Source organism: Mesoplodon densirostris, chromosome 2, assembly GCF_025265405.1.
Source record: "Mesoplodon densirostris isolate mMesDen1 chromosome 2, mMesDen1 primary haplotype, whole genome shotgun sequence".
NCBI classification, from domain to species: Eukaryota; Metazoa; Chordata; class Mammalia; order Artiodactyla; family Ziphiidae; genus Mesoplodon; species Mesoplodon densirostris.
In genome coordinates this window covers 87,973,392-87,992,798 of record NC_082662.1, presented here as the reverse complement: position 1 = coordinate 87,992,798, position 19,407 = coordinate 87,973,392, and the positions used below count along the sequence as shown (strand labels likewise).

General features: G+C 36.1%; 1 protein-coding gene across 1 annotated transcript in view; it reads left to right on the top strand.

Moving 5' to 3' along the window:
- Window positions 1–19,407, top strand: part of DPYD (dihydropyrimidine dehydrogenase) — an 820,949-nt gene that overhangs the window by 589,533 nt on the left and 212,009 nt on the right. The window contains exons 17-18 of the mRNA XM_060090168.1: window positions 14,114–14,234; window positions 15,047–15,166. Coding sequence (XP_059946151.1) covers window positions 14,114–14,234; window positions 15,047–15,166 — 241 coding nt within the window. The remainder of the gene's footprint in view (window positions 1–14,113; window positions 14,235–15,046; window positions 15,167–19,407) is intronic.

The following is a 19,407-nucleotide window of genomic DNA, read 5'->3' as shown; positions in this document are numbered from 1 at the left end:
TAATGTATAAATTATATTAAACAATTTTTCTTCTTTTTCTTTCAAGGTAAACAGAAATATATGATTTTAATTTGTATTAAGGTGCAAAAGAGATTTGTGTGAATTTGTCTTCAAATGTTGTGAGAAGTGGGTCTACTGTGTCTCTCACTGGGGATAACTTGATAGAAAACAAAACGTAGAATGATTTAAGGATAATTAAGTTACAATGTGTGAGAGCACTTGGTAAATCACTGTGTTGTATGTTTGTTATTTTTAATATTGCCTGAGAATGGTCTAAATAACCTCTTTGAGTCCTATCTAAGCCTGTGATTTCAGTAAGATATTTAATTATCAAAGCTAATTATTTAGATCTCAGACTGTCATGGATTTCACATTGTTAGAATTCAGAGACATTGTTTAAACTATAACCGATTCCTTTAAAAATGTCATATAGTCTCCCTTACATATATGCATTGCCTCATAACATAGCAAATGATCTTCCACTGTGTCATTAGTTCTAATTGTGATAACAATAAAATGGTAATTACTCAACATATTCATTGCATACACCTTTTATGTCAAGCACAGGTCTAAGCTCTGATAGTTCAGATTAAATTTCTTATTGCTTTTCTTGGGCTGTGTGTATCTATAGATATAACTACTTAACCCATTTTAATCTGTCTCCATCCCTATTATGTTTAGCTATATGTGCCATAAGTTACCAGTGACTTTAAGGGGTATAATCTATTGCCTACATTTCAGTCCTCATCCTACCTGATGTCTTTGGTGTATTTTATATCAAGAACTACATCTACATCTTCTTTATTGGGGTTTCCCTTCTTCCTTGGATCTATCCTCATTGTTCTCTTCTCTCTCTGACATAGCAAGCGTTTCACAAGATTTCAACCACCAACTACATACTAACAACTCATAAATCTATGATTTAGTGATCCTGTGATCCAGATTCCTATTAACTCTCAACTGGATTCTTTCAGCTAGGTGTCTTATAGGGACCTCAAACTCAATGTATCTAAAATTCATCATTTTATTGCCAAACCTGCTTCTCTAGTATTTCCTCACTTGGTTGATGAAATTACTATTCTCCTACAATGACAAACCACAGAATTATTTTTGATTTTCATTTGCCAACTCCAATTTGTACTAATCTTGAAAGTTTTTAATATTCATCCTTAAAATGATGTTCTAGTCCACTTGAAGTTCTTGACTAGCACTAGGCCTTTTTTCTCTTTCAGATTGGTGTCCCTGCTTGCTCTGTATCTTATCCTACTCAACCCACAGACATATATGGAATTATATTTCTAAAACAGAGGTTTAACCATGTGGCTTTTCGTGTTTTCTTATTGTCTAAAGGATAAGGCACAGAATCTGTAGGAAGCTGACTCTAAACTCTAGTTGAACCATTTAGCCATATCTCCTCTCTGCTCCTTCGTAAGCAATAGTTTGGAATTTTTTTTCTATTTCCCATCACACAGTGCATTCCCATGCTTTAGAGTCTTCCTATGCATTCCTTACCCATGTGTTTCTCCACAAGCCCTAATCCAGTTGCTGCCATTTTGTGACTCTTTCAAGACTCCAGTCCCCCCTGCCACACACACACACACACACACACACACACACACACACACACACACACACACACACTTTAGAAGTAAATAAAAGTAATCATTCTACCACTAACTTCCCACTTTATTTGTACACACTTCAAGGAGAGCAAATTGCTTGGGGTTGTTTTTATGTCTTTTTCTTATACCAAAATGAAACCATTCATAAAGTCTTCGTGGTTAACTGCAGGATGATTGCAAATGTCCAGTAAGGTTTAGATTCAATAGTTTTTGAATTCCCACAAATACCTTACTTAGCAGAGAAAGGATAAAGTAAGAAGTAACTGTGTCGCGATTGTGATTTCAACTGTTGCATGTTAAAATCTAGGAATATTAGCAACTGGAAATGTATGAGTAAAACATTTTTTGATGCTGGATGCTGCCTTTGCCCAATATTCTAAAAACCTAATTATATGCCGCAACATCTAGATGTTAATTACATGACCCAGTAAGGCTTACCACACTTATTATTTTTAAGTGGAAAAATAAATGCAAAGTTTTAAGCTATCTAAGTTTAGCAGTTCTTTGGGTACTTTACATTTCTTGAATATTACAAAAGTAAATACTCACCTGTTTTTAATACTAATACGGTTTTGTGTATCAAGCAGTTTGAAGATTTTTCCCCCCATGCAAGCTTCCTAACTGTTTTATCAACCATGTAGGCTGCAGGCACCTTAGTAGAGTTGAGTTGGGATAAACGAAAGATCCTTGTCGAATTGGTAATCATGCAGGTATTCAGAGTGAAAGGGAGATCATATTTTAAATTAATTTCAGGGCCTCAGGATATTTTTTCTTATGGGCTATATTACCATTCTCTGTTTACATATCCATCTTTTAAGAACTCATAGCTACTCTTAATACATTTCAAATCAAGCTTTCCTGTACCTGGGTGATATGTATTACTTCTTTCTGCAAGGGTCTCTTGAGTTATATGACATCTTGCTTATTATGACATATTCAAATGCTAAATGATTTATAGAAAAATAATGACATATACTAATCCCAAAGGCCATTTATATATTCTATTGACTTTGACCAAATTTTAGTGCCCTAAGTGATCTAATTTGACTGTATTTGAGGACAAATTAACACCTTATTTTTTTGTAATTTTCACATTTCATGGAATGTTTCAGGTTAATTATTAGGAGCTAAATAAAAAGTGTTATTTATTTATTACTATACACAATCCATGTAGCTAAGGACCTGCCACACCTAAAGCTCCTTTCTAAAGTGAAGTGACCAAAAGCAATATCTTGAATACAAGCTGTCACAAAAGCATGTATCCTGGATACTTTGACCACAATTCATTGGACTAGATATTGTATCCTGAGCAAAAAGTGACCAGCTGTAGTGTAAATAAAAAGAGATAAGCAGCCTTTCAGGGAGGGTGGTACAAGCAGTAAGGTCACTCTATACTGGGTACTGGCTAACTGACTATCATTTAGCACTCTTAATTGCAAGCAACAGAAACTGATTCTAGCTGTCAGAAGTGAAAAGAAGATTTATTGGCAGGATACAAGATGTCTTAGAGAATCAGGGAAGGCAGGAACAACAGGCTTAGAAAAGTGTCAGAAACCAAATGGATCCAGAGAATGGGTAGCAAGAATTGCCCAGATAATGCACAGCCTGTACCAGTGCTGTTATCTGCCACTACTGCCATTGTTGGATACTGTCAAGAGGCTTTGCACCACACACTACCACAAAGAAACTTCAGCCACTTTTCTGATTATGAGATTGAAATTTTGCCTGGAGCATCAGTTGGCCATGCTGAGAATCATGTAATTGTTTCTTGGTTGCCAGAGAATAGAGAGACAAAAATTTTCTTTTCAGTGGGTTCCATAGTGGAGATAGTTTCTGTGTTCCACCAATACTTCATGCAGTGGGAATTTAACAAAATAAATGGGAAGGGTGTGAAATAGGAAGGACGGACAAAAAAACAAAACAAAAAACAAACAAAAAACAAAACAAAAAAAAATTACTCTGTTTTTATCTGAGGATCTTTTCTGTGGGTTTGGTTTTGAAATATATAGATTCTCTGGTGGATTGTAGAAAAACTGAATGGGAGAACCAAAAAGGCAATATAGAAAAAAGAGAAAGTGAGTAGAAGTAGAAATGGAAAAAGAGATACTGAAAAGTAAGAGCAGATTCATTAGTATCACAGAGTTTCTAATCCTAAAAGCAATAAACACCAACTCTTAAAGGAAAAACAAGAAAGTAAGAGCTACTCTTTGTCACTGATTTCACTGGTGGGTCACCAGAGCTGCTGTGTGTCCTACAAGATGAATTACAGGCATCCCAGACCCCGGAGGACTGGATATTCCTTTGCCAAAAACATTTCACTTACCATCTTACTTCTCCATATATACTTGTAATAAGCCCTCGGTAATGGGCGGGGGTGGGGTGGGGCAGGAGTAGGCTTGCCATGGTTCCTTTCCTTGACACCTGAAAGACTTTAAAATAGAGAATCCTCTTTTTACACACACATGCACATACACACCCACACACACACACCTTATGATGTGTACTCTTATAAACCACATGAGTATAAATATATTGATAAAGATTAAGTTAGGTTCAGATTGCTCAAAATTTGAGGTAAAATCTAACATCCATGAATTTTCTATCAAGAATTTGTTAACATCACACTTACAAAAGGTCATGTTTAATATCTTCCCCATCCCACATTTTCACGCAAACACTTTTCAATAAAGTCACCCCACTTTTAGTTATCTCCAAATCCTTTTCAGCTCAAAGAGGGAAATCAGTCTACTGAGCTGGCAAAACAAACAAAGGCCTAGATATTTCTTTCTAGCTCTTCCAGCAGCAGAAGGAAGAAATCCCTTAAGGAACTGTACCAACTTGTTACGGATGAGCTCCCCTTAGCTGAAACCATTCATTGCCAAGGGATTGAGGTTTTCTCTGATACGTTATTTAAAATTGCCTCAACAGTAATTCCTTCTTGCTTGGATTTCATAAAGTTCCCAGGACAGAAGCATGGCTTCCCTAGACTCTTCATCTTAAATGTATCAGCATCATGGGTGCTCCAGGGCAGAAGGCTGTTTTACACTAGTCTCCTCCCTGTGTCACACGAATAGGGAATTATAAAGATACTGAGGTTTTGTGCTTCTGGTTGTTTTCTAACTCTAGCACTCAAAAACATAGGCTAAGTGAGTAGACCAACAGATGTATAAAATATCAATTGTACACTGCTTACACTAATGCTTTGCATTAAGAAAACAAATGACAAGCTGCCTAAAGTCTGCAAAGAATAAAAACTCCATATTATACACTTAAATACTTACTTGCCCTTATCTAAAATGAATCCATACACAGAAGTGCAAGTGACTGCTGTCACTTCATTACCCACTGAAGCCTTTTTGGTGTGTTCTGAGCAGTGATGGAGGAGCCTGCTGAGTTTCAGTTTGGCTCAGCTGGTCCACAATTTTGAACCCCTACCGGTGGTATCAGCAAAGCATGTTCATAGCCTGTTTGTCCACATATAAGATTTTTCAGGTTACACTGAATAACTTCATTAACAGACTATGGACCGCACTTTTTCTGCATCATGGACAATACTAACCTTTGAATTCACAAATAAATGACACCCCACATATAAGGAAAGATCAAGGTATTTTGGGGGGCTCAGTGTAAAGAATGCTAAAAAGAATAAGCCATTTTCAAAAATGTTTTAATGTAGAGGATTTTGAAGTGTCTTAATTTCTGTGAACTATGGCCAATGTATGGTTCTCAAAGGGCATTTTTTGCCTATGAAGACAGACATGGAGCCTGCTTCATTCTTCATTTGGGTGGGGAGAGAGATGATAAAAGGGAAGTAGAGGTGGAAATATCCAGCAGAGGTGAAGGAAAATCATTGTGAAGCAGAAAGGAATGACTGCCTATAACTGACCAATAAGTCATGGATCAAATATGGATGCAAACAGGGCACCTGCAGGCCAATTCAGGTAAGCACCAGGACTCAAAGGGGTCTTATCCAGAAAGAAGTGGGCAAAGGATAAAGTCCAGAAATGCAAGAGTTCAGGCAAAGAGAATGGATATGAAAGCAAAAGCAGACTTTAGAATAGAATATTAGAGACCCAACACACCTGCCGGAAGTTTCCAGATGACCTCTTCATGATGTTTTTAAAGAGGTTGTTATTAATTTGTTTTATCAACAAGAGATACGGCACTGGGGTAGGGATTAGCATAGGCATTGATTCCCCTGGCCATACTTCCCTGATGGGTAGACCTGGCTTTTCAGACACAAAGGTATCATCTCCTTTATCTGTAGACTTTGCACAGTCATTTCCAGTGTCCCACATCACAGCAGTGACTTTTCCAGCAGGTTCTGAGTCAAAAGATAAAGTAGGTATCTAAACTCTCCAGTGATGACTCTGAACTGTATCTGAACAGAGGACACCCAATCATTGTCTGCTACTATGTCCCTTAAAGCAGTCTTTTTCACAGGAAAAATTAGTCCTGCTTCTTGATATTGAACCCTTTCTTACCCAGAAGCATATATTGTCCATTGGCTTGATTGTTTCCAGGACCTTCCAGGAAAGCTGGGTTTAAGAGCTTTGTTAGGATTCCATTTAGCTTTCTTGAGTTTTTCTCAGTGAGATAGTTTTTCTCAGTGGGTCATTTGGGTGAGCTTCTTTTTCTTCTTTGACTTTCTTAGAATACACCCTAACCCTATCACAGAGAGAATTAAGAAATTCAAGTAAGGAATTGAGGCCTTCAGGAATCAGACACATAGATGGAGTTAGAAGTGTGAAAGGTTTATTGGGGAGTAACACTTGTGGAAGGAATAGGGACGAATAGGGATGAAGCAGGATTGGGGAAGGGGAGCAGTCAGACCCTGAAACAGATATGAGAAGAATCTTCACCAGCCCAACAGAGAGCCCTAGGGCAAAGATGGCCTACTAGGGAAATCCTGCATTGGATAGAAATGACTGGGCCCCTGTACCACAGTTTTGCTGTCTTGGCTGGGGCCTCCCCAAGAGGACCCTGACCTCAGCTTGAAAGCTGAAGGGGATCTGAAGGAGGGACCAGTTAGAAGTTATCAGCTCACCACACTGTAGCAGCTGGGCACAAGTCTTTTCCTGAAGGAGGATCTGAGTGGTGCATGTCTGGGTCTGTCATAGTTGCTTGCTTCTACGTGTACTCCATAAAAGAACATTTCGGATCCTAGTTAAGTCACCTTAGTGTATTTACTCATTGTTCTAGTGAACGGTCATACAATTCTTCAACAGTTCAAAAAGTTGACCCCTTAACTTGCAGAATCAGTTTCTATTTTTCTGTTTGTTTGTTTTGTTATAATTTGGGGTTCCTACAATAGGGACTCAAAGTATTTGTATAATAAGACAGCAAGAGTGCTGTGAGGAAGAGCCTCCCCAAGACACTCATTGTCTAGAATAGCACATGGACCTGTGAGCAGGAGATGTTCATTGGCCTGACTACTGAACAGGTACTTCTCCCACTTTATTGCCATGGTCAGTTGAGGCAGTGGATTTCTAGTTGGGATTAAGATAGGATCAAGACAGTCTGAGGAAATCTGAGTCTGCTTCCATAGGGACAAATTGTGGAGGGGAAGATTTGAAGTTTGAACCGTTTTCAGAGCTGACTTCCATCATTACATTGCCACTTGGGAATAAAGAAGTGAGCTAGTGGACCAGAGGGGATAAAGAGGGGCTAGTCATCAGAGGGGATAAAAATAATGACTCAAAGACTACCTACTTCTTAAGAATTATCTAAATAGTTCATGGCAATTCTCATCCATTTGTGAAAGGTTTAAGCTTCTGAAACTAAGTGTGTGGGAATGAGGAACACTGACATCAGAGGAATGGTACGCTAGGAAAATGCTGTCTGAATGGAAGAAACAGCAGCATTAAACCATAGTCACAGGAAATGGTATTTAAAGGAATGCAAGTTCCCTTTAACTGGCAAAACTATGGATAGACTTCCCCACCAGGCCCAGGGACCAAGGACTGGGACTTGAGGCAAGGTTAGAAGTGCAGACTGGAAAATCTTCAATATCCTAAAGATTTAGACAGGAAGGGCCATGGGCAATCGGGACCTCAGGGAGTTTTTAATGGATTGCCGGGCCACAGGAGGGCACAACTGTCTTCCAGGCAGTTCAGCTAGCTGGTAGAGAACAGCAAAAGACTGTTTCCAAATTCCACTGACTTATGGAGCAAGAACTACTAATATCTCCACCTTATTTTGGCTCCATTGAAGGGAAGGGACAGTTGTTATCTTGCTCACTGTGGAAATCTGATCCACATTTAGGAATTCTTCATTCTTTTCTTCAACACAGTATTTATTATCTTTAGTGTCTTAGACTCTACATAAGAGGATCAGGATAAAAGAGTAGGATATATCCCCTAAAAGACTAATAGTCTGGTAGAGATGGCGAAAAAAAAAAAACATGATTATAAAACACTGTGATAAATGAGTAATAAAGAAACATTATGAGAGTATTTAAAAGGGAGTCATTATTTATTAATCCATCCTGTGTTGAGGTAGGATGGAAGTGATGTTATCCAAGGGACAAGAGATGAAGGACATTCTGGGCAGAGAGAGAGAAAGAAAAGCCTGAAGCAAGAATCAGAATGGAGAAGGCTACGGGTGCCTGGGGAGGAGAGAACACACAAGCAGTTTAGTTCTGTGTCATCTTCAACTTAAGGCACAAGGGAAGTGGAGAAAAAAAAAAAATATATATATATATATAATATTTTATATGCATATACAGATACATTGCTATAGACTTATAGCATTTTATATTCATATTATATGTTTGTTATATGCATTTCCCCCCTGGATTATGAAGTGTTTTATTTTGTTTTGTTTTTAAGAATAGAGATAGTGTATTATATATCTTTAACACCATTGTCTAACATAATACATAGTGCCTGAAACAGTTGTCTATTAGGTTATCTTGGAACCAGTAATTTTATACTCCCAGCTTTCCTCTGAGTGAATAGAAATAAGAAAGCCAATGTTAATTTATGCAATGTGAGCTCTATCAAGTCGACGGTATTTGTTGACTGCCTACTATGCGCTGAACTCTGTGCTACATGCTCTGAAATACTCTGAAATAAGAGAGCATATCTGGATCTCCTTTTTTATACTTAACCTCCAACATACATGTTATTTATGTGCCTGGGTTGTACTTCCTAGTAGACTCTGCCTTCCTTGTCCCACTCATCTTTGTCTCCAGCATAGGCTAGTTGCAGTGCCTTGTCGTCAGTAAATAAATTTGTTAAAAGGATAGAACCCACATTGCCTAGAATGCCACTGGCTTTAATTTTTCTATTTATATTTGAACACCCTTGGAATTATTTTAAAATTTTAAATGAAATTTGTGGTGGTATAATTTACTTATAACAGAAAAAAATATATTTAAGTATAGAATTTGGTATGTGTTGACAAATGTCTACTCTCATGTAAATACCATCACAATCAAGATACAGAACATTTCCATTACCCTAAAAAATTTCCTTATGCCCTTTCCCACTTAGTTTCTTTCCCATCCCCAAACCTCAGTGACAGCAACCAATGCTCTGCTTTCTGTCAGCGTAGCTTTTCCTTTGTGGAATTTCATATAAATGTAATCATGCAGCATGTACCATTTTGTGGACTTCTTTAACTGAGAATAATGTTTCCTTGATTAAGTCCAAATTGTTGCATGATTCAGTAGTTTAGTTTTTTTTTTTAATTGATGAATAGTACTCTGTTGTGTAGACATGCCACTTCATTCACATACTAATGGATATTTGAGTTGTTTCCAATTTGGAGCTATTTTGAAAAAGTTGCTATGAACTTTTGTGTGCAAGTCTTTGTGTGGATATATATTTTCATGTCTCTTGGATATATAACTCAGAGTAGAATTGCTGCATGGATTAGTAAGTGCACATTTACCTTTAGAGGAAACTGCCAAACGGTTTTCCAAGGTGATTGTGCCATTGTTAGAATTCTTAAATCAGGAAAACTGGTGCAAGAAGGACACATGCTAAAATGTAAGTTAATTTAAAACATCCCCATTCTGATGCCTAGTCTTTGCATTTACTAATAATTCTACCTGGAGTAGTTAACTCTTTCTGTCTTACTTTACTGACATAGAAGGAAAAATATATCACTTTTACCTATTACTCTGAAGCTACAGCTAGTCTTACAGGTATAAATGAAGTAGAAGCCTTTTATAGTCTAGTTTACAATTGATGGCTGCATTTTACTTTAAGGAGCAATTTTGCTAAAGAAGATGATGGTTTAGGACATGATAATGGGAAAGAAAATTAAGAAGGTGAAATAGGTACTCAGATTGATCTTCTGGACCCTAGTTCTGTCTATCAGAAAAGTGGACATAAAAATGCTAGCTACTTCCCAGCATGCCATGTGAATTAAGACTTAAGAGTTCCTTAGTAGAAAACATTTTATAACTGGTAAAATTTTTCAGTGAGTTCATTGAAATGCCACCTTCTAAGAAAACCATTTTGAAAAGAATTGTGCAGAGTGGAAATTACCAGGGAAATTGGAGAAAATGTTTCTTAAAGTCAAAAATTTCACTAGTAATTTAACTTATCAAGAAATTCTCACAATCTCATTCTCTAGTGCTTATTCCTGTGTACAGGGCATGAAATCAGTGAGATTTGATGCCCTAGGTAATTGGTGAAAATACCTGTCCTACAATGGAGAGGTCATCTAAGGGTCCTCAAAAGCAGCAGGGTGCATCATATATAGAACCCCCCTTAATGTGTAACTAGAGACATGCTAGTTACCAGAATTAAAAATTATTATCTTGTGGCCCACATAGAAAATTAAGCTTTTAAAAGAAGCCAGTTTTGGACAATGGAAATTTCTGCAACAAACAATGTGCTCAGAACTACATTTTCTGCTTTTTGCTGTTGTCACTGTCATTTGGTTTTCATAGGAATCTATTCCAGAGTGTATTAATTGCAGACAGACACAGGGTTGCTCCTCATTAAAATTGTCAGAGGCCACATTTATCTCTAGTTTGCTTTTTTTTTTTTTTTTTTTTTTTTTTTTTTGCGGTACGCGGGCCCCTCACTGCCGCGGCCTCTCCCGCCGTGGAGCACAGGCTCCGGACGCGCAGGCCCAGCGGCCATGGCTCACGGGCGCAGCCACTCGGCGGCATGTGGGATCCTCCCAGACCGGGGCACGAACCCGTGTCCCCCGCATCGGCAGGCGGACCCCCAACCACTGCGCCACCAGGGAAGCCCTCTAGTTTGCTTTTATCCTCTTCTTAGCACCTCACAAGCTTGATCTGTTACCTTCACGTCATGTAGTAACCCCAAGACCACCACGTGCTCCCCAGACCTGTCACTCATTCCTTTAAGGGCTTCACTGCTTTCTTGCTAGTAATATCACACACCTCCATCACAGGAAAACCCATCCTGCTCCCTCACAGCTTTCTTTGGTGATCATATAAATAACAAAAGGGTTAACAGGTATTAAAGTAGTATACACACACACACACACAAGCAGTTGCTATGGAAGAGATTACAAATCATGATCAGGAATGGGCATTATGAATATCTGCAGGAAGAGCCAGTAAAAAATTGGTGATACAGGGGGGCTTTTTGTTGACTAGACACTTTAAAAGACTTGTTAAGCTGTTCTTTTATCCATGATTATCTACCATTTTTCTTCAGAATTTTTCCTGCTTTGTAAAGAAGTCTTAGTGAATTTCATTCTTTTAGACAGTATCTATCATAACATATATTTGTGTTTTTCTTAAACCCAAACATAATCTATAAATTGATGGATACATAAGGAAATAAATTGAAAATCTGCCAAGTTTTCATTTAGTCTTCTTTCATTGACACAACAAACTTTTTTGAGTGCCTACAATGTTATATGCCTAGAAGTAGAAAAGCAATCCAGAATTGTCTTCTTTTATTTAATTTTTGTTGGTGTGGATAATGTTAAAGTCTCAGTCTCTCTGAGAGGTTGTAGTAACTTTGTGTATTTCCTATCCTGAAGACTTTTTGGAGGGGAGAATTAGAAATTGTCTAAAATTTATTCATTTCAATAAGATTCTAAAAATTGGCTTGTTAGGAAGGGCCATGCCACCTGATGCTATCACTAGCAAATGAGAAGGTCAAGATGCAGAAGCACTATTAATTGTCTGTAGATCTCGATCATTCATATCAAAAATGTGAGGAAATTAGGAATGTGTGAATAGTTTCTCCAAAGTATACAGATTCATTTTTTCATGTTATTAGCCTCATCACATTTCTAGTTGTATTAGAATATTCCCTATTATGCCTGTCAAACAGAACTTTGCAATTTATGGGACAGTCAATAATTTTTATAATAATGTTGGCTATAAGTTGTCTTTAAAATTCTCAGGTAATCAAATTGTGTTTCAGCTGGGTATGAGGATTAGTAAACAACTGGCTTAACTGAGTAGGAAGACAGGTAAAATATATCTGAACACCATAAACCTTACTCATAGAACTATCAGAGGATTAAACTATGGTATCTCAAAATAGCAGCAGATGATTCAAGTAAATAAAGGTAACCAATGGACCATATTTTTTTACAAAAACTGAAAAACTCTGAACAAATTTCAAATTGTTAAACAATGTTTGAGGCATCCATTTAAAGTATTCAGCTAGTGAGAATCAACAGAAAAAAGTGTGACAGTTGTTCAAAGTAAATATAAAGACACGGTGGTCAATAGTATTGAAAGCCACTTAGAAACCTATATCAGATTATTAGTCTTTACTCTATTGGAACCAGATAATATTTTAAATTTGTTTTACTAATTCTTATCAGGCTACCCTCCATGTATTATGCAATTCAAGTGATCTTTAAATTATTGGCAAATTCTACCTTAAAGAGAGCTTTCACAAAGGACATGCAATTGATGTCATCTAGAGTTACTGTCATTTCTAGGCTAAGTCCCATGGAAATTCATAACTTAAAAATGAAAGTCGCAAAGATGCAACTGTCTTCATAATGCCAATGCAGTGGTTATAAATATTTCATGAGCATTGCATGGGCAGGGGCAGATCTCCATTTTCATGAGTTAGAATTTGTACAGCTAAGTCTCCAGATTTTACTATTCATAATACACAATATGCCCTGTAGAGCATTCCATATAGTGCTTTTTTAATATTTATGTTTAATGAAGAAATTACTGTTCTGAAAAGAGAACAAGCCAAGTCAAAGATTTCTTGTTGAAATGATTAGTTTTGCTGAATAGCGACAATAACAATCAACAGAAATTACCTCATCACAGTGTCTTAGCACACAAACACGTAACTTGTAGAGTAATACAAGATGACTGATCAAGATACATTAACCCTAAGTGAAAAGGTTCTTTCTAAAGGTTATAACATTAGAAATCTCATCTTAAAAGAATTTGAAAGGTTAAAATGCAAAGAGCAACTTTCTTACATGTAAAAATATTAATTACAAATGAAATACTTGCCTACTGTTTCATAGTTTAAATATATGTCTGCATTTTTCTGGGTGGATCTTTTATTTTTTAAAAAAAGCATTTTAACTTCCTAAGATAATATTACCAAGTTCAATAATGAATTGCTATTGCATATTTTAATGTAATTCATCAAAGCACATTATCAGTACCTGTCAGAATAAATTTTGCACTAAAAGTAATGAAAAAAAGGACTATTGTATGTGTTGAAATCAAAGAACATTACTACTGCTGAGTTATTTTCAATGGAAAGGATAGGTGATTGCCCTCTAAATGATACTTGTCCCATGAGAAAATAGAAGCCTGAAAAATCACAAGAAGCAGGCGCAGGAAAACATCTATTCCTTGCTTTTAAAAATGAGCATTTGATATTTTGTTTCATTCTTGTCATTTTAATCAATTCTTTCAAGTTGACCAATGTTGAAAAGTGCTACACAGCTCTTGGCAACATTTGCAAAAGTAAGCTAAAGTTACTGATCAGCTCGTGTGTAACCTAAGGCTGAATTACCCCATATTAACATATATTATATACCATAATTAGATTGATTAGGAAGTCACATATTTTCTTTTGAATACAATTCAACAAGACTAAGTCTTCTAATAATGAAAACAATAGGCTTCAGATTTCATACCATTCACCTGGGAGTCAGCTATTCAAATATTTTTATTAGGCTTAAACCAATGAGGTCGTTAGAAATTCTGTAATGGTTCCCGAACTTGTCACCAGAAGTTTACGTTTTATTTCTGACATTATTTAACTGGAAGTGGGAAACACTTTCTTCCATTTGGTTCTTTGTAATTTTATTTTCCAAAGGCTCCCTTGAGGAATTTAACCTTTAGGTGATGAATTTGCAGTTCACTTGAAGTGTGTTAACCTTAGTTCCCTAATGAGTCTAGATGTAATACTGAGGAGGAATTTGAGAAATATATCATGTTGCTCATTGTCAAGTTGGATTTGTCTTGCACATCTCCAGCTTTGCTGTTGTTCCAGCACACATTTTGATCACAATTCTTTAATTATGTTCTATATTTAACTGACCTATTTGAACAGGATCCAGAGCTGGTGCGAAACATCTGTCGCTGGGTTAGGCAAGCTGTTCAGATTCCTTTTTTTGCCAAGTTGACCCCAAATGTCACTGATATCGTAAGCATTGCCAGAGCTGCAAAGGAAGGTAAGAACCTGACTTACATCAATTGCCTCGTTATGTAAGTATGGGCCTAAGTTTCATAGCTATACTAAAGTATATCTTTATCCACAAATATGTGTGCATACCTCTCTTTAAACTTTAAGAAAAGTATTAAATTGAGCCCTTGACCTCACAAATGTAACAGATCCATACCTATAATCAAGCTAGTAAGTGGCCCGGGAATACAAGAATATCTATCATTTTTCCTAATAAACACCTGGTTTACACACAAACAATTGTGAAACGAAGCCACAGTCACAACAAACCACTCCAAAATGAATGACTTCACAATATAACAGTCCAGCAATAGCATCTGAACCTTTAATGAAACTTTTTAAAAAGATAGCTGCTTCCACAGGTGAAATTTCTTATGAGTTCCCTTTATATTTGATGGGATCTACACTGCCTTAAACACATGCTCAATAAATATCTTAAATACATAAATCATACAGTCAATGCATGATTTTACAAATCATATATGCTTGTGTGCTATCCAATGGAAATTGCATCCTGATTTGTAAAGATATTGTAAATTACCTGGAAAATAACACTGAATACAAAACATTTGGCATCCACAAATCTGTATAATAACTGGAAAAATAAAGTGGTGTTAATTTAAAATTTTTATGTCTAGCATTTTAAGTATAATTATAGGAATGAAATTAGTGAATATATTTGAGGGGAGGAAATGTTCTCAAGAGAAAGTAGAGTGTGTATTTTTCTGGGTTGTGTGGGTTTGAATGGGTTTTAGCAATCGTCCCTTTAAGAACTGCAGAAAAATGTTGTGTTTTTCATAGGTGGCGCAGACGGTGTTACAGCCACCAACACCGTCTCAGGTCTCATGGGATTAAAAGCCGATGGCACACCCTGGCCAGCAGTGGGCACTGGGAAACGGACTACGTACGGAGGAGTGTCCGGTAGGTGTTACCCTCTCCTTGCATTTTTGCTTCCTTGGAGGTTGGTGAAAAATCAAGAGATCATGTTACAAGCAAGAATATTGTGCCTTTTATGATTCCAAATTCTTATAACTCACTGCTGGTCAGAACTCCTAATAGTTATGACAGATGGAACAGATTGATCAAGTGACTGATAGCACAAGAGGAGAGTATACCAAGATAGGGTTTCATACAAATTCTATTCTCTTGCAGTCTGTACATTACTCAGAATTTCTCATTGTCACAATTGTCTCATCATTAATTAGTAAAGGCTAATAACAAGGCCTTCTAAAAGAAGAATATAAGCACCCTGATTTTAATATCTTTTTTCATAGTCTGGGTTAGTTTCCAGTCTTCCTAGAAGTTTGAAATCTACCTTCTTCAAAAATCTTACCTTCACAACTGTGAAATAAATAATTAAAACATTACATTTATAGCTTCAGCTGACAAGATATTTGCAGACCTCATACCTTTGCACACTTTCTCTCATCATAAAACACTTGCATTTGAACCAGAAAGAGAAGTTTTAATCCCAAAGTCCTGTTCAGTATCTTTTGCCCTGTGCACTCTGTTGCTGTGACAACATGAACTTGGTCTTGTAAAGACAATGCTGTGAGGTTCTTGACTGTACTGGTATGAGGATTAGTCTCCTTGGTGATAGAGACAGTGGTAAATATACATAACATAGCAGTGTCCCACTGTTCAAGAAAAGCATTGCTGAATCAGACCAAAATGTGCCTTTGGAAGAGGCTGCATAGACACAAATAAAGCTCTCTCCATGCTGAGGTATTACGTTTTGAGAGCGTGAAGTGTGCCTATAAGCCATGATTTAAAAAAAAAAAAAAAAGTATATTCTGCTTTTAATTGAATGCCATTCCCACAGTGTCAGAAAGAGGAAGGCTGATGAGGAGCACCTGCTCAGGGTCCAGACAGAACTCCCTTTTATCAGGAGCTATCAAACAGGGCCTTAAATATTATTGTAATGCAGAATAACATGGAGCAAGTTAGCATGTGTCTCAGAAAGAGAGTCAGAGATTCCAGAGTTGGGCTGTAACGTGCACTATGTTTTCTGTCAGCCCATTTCAATTTTTCCAGCCTGCCATGTTGACAGCAAGAGAATAAAGGAGGTCACAGAGGGTGCTGAACATTAAAAATTAATAAAAGAACTATTGCAGTAGTATTTTATATAAGTAACACCGTTCGCGTTTTCTCATTTAAGCTGCAGTTTCTGAATATTCTCCCATACTATAACTCAGACTAATAAACTGACGGAATTACAGCATTAGAAAAAGTCTTTTGTGTTGCAGTCTTTTAAGCATACACCCACTGGAAATTATAGCAGCATCTGCAAACAAGTTTAGCTGTACCTCAGGGCCCGTTAACATTTCCATAAAACTCTATTTCTAAGATTTATAAATTCATCTATAAATATTCACTTGGGTTATAAACTCAACCAAGCCTGGGTAGAACTTTCATTTTAAACAACAAAATGTCCCTAACATTTTTAAGGGTTTGTACCTCATTTCTAATAGGTTCTATAATAAGTCCCTTCACATTATAAACAATTTGTTTTGAAAATAGACTCTCTCTATATTGACAAAATTAATAGTTTTTTTCCTTTAAAGCAATGTTTGCTTTAATTTAAAGGTAATATAATCTGAAAAGCAGTTTAAACAGGCAATGATAATATATTTTAGGACAGAAGTAAGTTCTATAACAAAGTACCTTCAGAATGAGTTATAGCAAAACCTAGCCTAACAAAAATGTGTTAAATAATAATGGCTTCAAATTTTAGGAGTGATGAAAATATCAAAATGGCTAAATACCATTCCTAGTTTTATGAATTATGCTGCTTCAATATAGAAAACTACACAAAATATGCCAGGTATTTTTACAAAATTAAAAAAAAAAAATTCCCACAGCACAGTGCTAATACTTACCCAAGTGTTCTCTCAGAACACTGGAATATCTACTTTTAGAAGAGCTGCTTGAATCATAGATTTTTTTTTTAAGTGAAAGCTAAAAAGAGTTCAATTTTGGATAGCCACCTGAAATACAGTACGTACTTTTCATTACCAGGGAAGGCTATTTTTCTCTTTCCATACTTTCTAGCTCTCTATCAGTCTTTTTTTCTTTTTCTCAGAATAAGATCCCTGCTATTTGAAATGAATATTTTGTTTTGTTTCAATGGGGAAATGGTGAGGAACTAGAGTAGGGCACGTGCTATAGAACAATGGTCACATTTCAATAATGTCCTTCTTTTAAAACATATTAGCTAGTAAGGTGCAGTGACTAGCTTCAAAAACAGAACCTCAGCTAAGGAATGTCAGTTTAATTATTTCAAATATGATCAGTCTGGATTCTAGAATATTCTAAAGCAATGTTTCTCAAACTTTGGTTCCCAACTCATGAGTGTATTATGGAATCAAGCTTAATGAACTCTGAACAAATTTTTTTTTTAATGAAATAGAACAGAAAAAACTGTCAGAATGCTTTGCACACAGTTGGGATAAACACTGGTCAAACATCTTTTTTTAGTTATACATGTAATGTGCACATATATATATTTCTGTGTTAGGTCATGATGTAAAATGAATTTTTTATTGTAGTTAACTTCAAAAATGTCAGAAAGCTGCTGTTTTAGAGGGAGGTCTCTTTGTTAAATAAAAGATGTCATTATGCCTGTAGAAGTCATTAAGTGAAGTAACTTCTACTTGTTGAAGTTTAAAATTTATATCAAGAGGGAGAGTTAGGACTTCATTCCAAGGTCTCATCCTCAGCTTTGTTATTTTAGAAACTGCATTTTCCAACTCATCTGTAGGTTATTGGAGTGGGGAAGGTGGTCAAACACAAGAATCAAATTCATAGTAAAATGACTTCTAAACCTAAATTTTAATTGTAGGAGAAATACCTGGCAAGATTTGTGATAACAGTAGGAGTCTATTAAAGGTGATTTCATAGTGAGAACAGTATCAAAAGAAAGCTTGTTCAGTATTCATAAGGAATATTTTCATGAAACTAGGATGACTAAGTAAGCTCTCCACCATACAAGTACTTCTGTCTAAATCATTGCCTCTAAAGAATCAACGTTCTCTACCTTTCTTTGGACAGTAGAAGCATAATACTGTAAGTTGTTACCACCTAACTTTCTTTTTTTCTAGAATCCATGCAGAACACTTTTTAACATCAAATAGCAATTAGTTCATGTATCACTACACAGTTGAATAAATTATTGTTGGGTTTTTTTTGAGGGGGAGGGGAGAAAATTCCTTGGCTTTATTTATTTGGTTAGAAGGAACACTAATCTCATCAGGAACATTATTTATAAACTCTGTCCTCAAGTGAATTACTCATTATTTTACCTAGTTTTAGTTTGGTTATTTTTTTCTTGATTTAGCTTCAAATTTTGACCCTTTTCTTGACCTTGTCCCCCAAAATAATGGTATCTTAAACTTGCCCCTAACTCAGTGATTACTGTCACCTGTATAAATGGTGTTATCCAGCTGTGGTGGGACATTTTCTCATGAAGTCCTCCCTGTAGATAAGGTTCTTTTAGAGATGGTTAAAAATGAGTCCTGCATGGCATAACTAAAGATATGTCTTTCTTGCAACTGACTTCACAAGGATAACTTTTATTCATTTATAGCTGCATCGGGAGGAATAGTAATCAAGCGATGGGGTAAACTCATTTGAAGGAGTTTTTGTTATTGTTCCTTATTATGTTTTAAAAGGTTCTTTTTATTAATGGGGGATGGGCATATTCCTTAGGTTTGTTGTTATTCCGTTGTCCCGCACATATTTCATTTGTTTTACATGAAAACACATACACACACACACACATATAGGGAAAAGTTCTGAAATTTCTCTGCAGAAGGCACTTTGAGATGATGATAGATACTTTAGGCTCAATATAATTTACTTTCTACAAGGTTGAAAAATTAACTCATTTTAAATTATTTGCTAAATTTGTTTTATTTTATCAAAAAAGGGAAATTCTTGGCCTCAATTTCAAATTTTAGATGTTTGAAATTATTGATTCTGTATCAACTTAGTTAAAACAGTAGAACACTATTATTATTCACTACTAATACTTATAAACTTTATACTGATTTCTGAATAATTTATCAAAGACGGCCTTCAAGATTTGATCTCTGTTTCAGGAACCCATATTTTACTAATCACGTGAAGGATATTACAGAGGTTAAGAAATGATGGTGTATTTC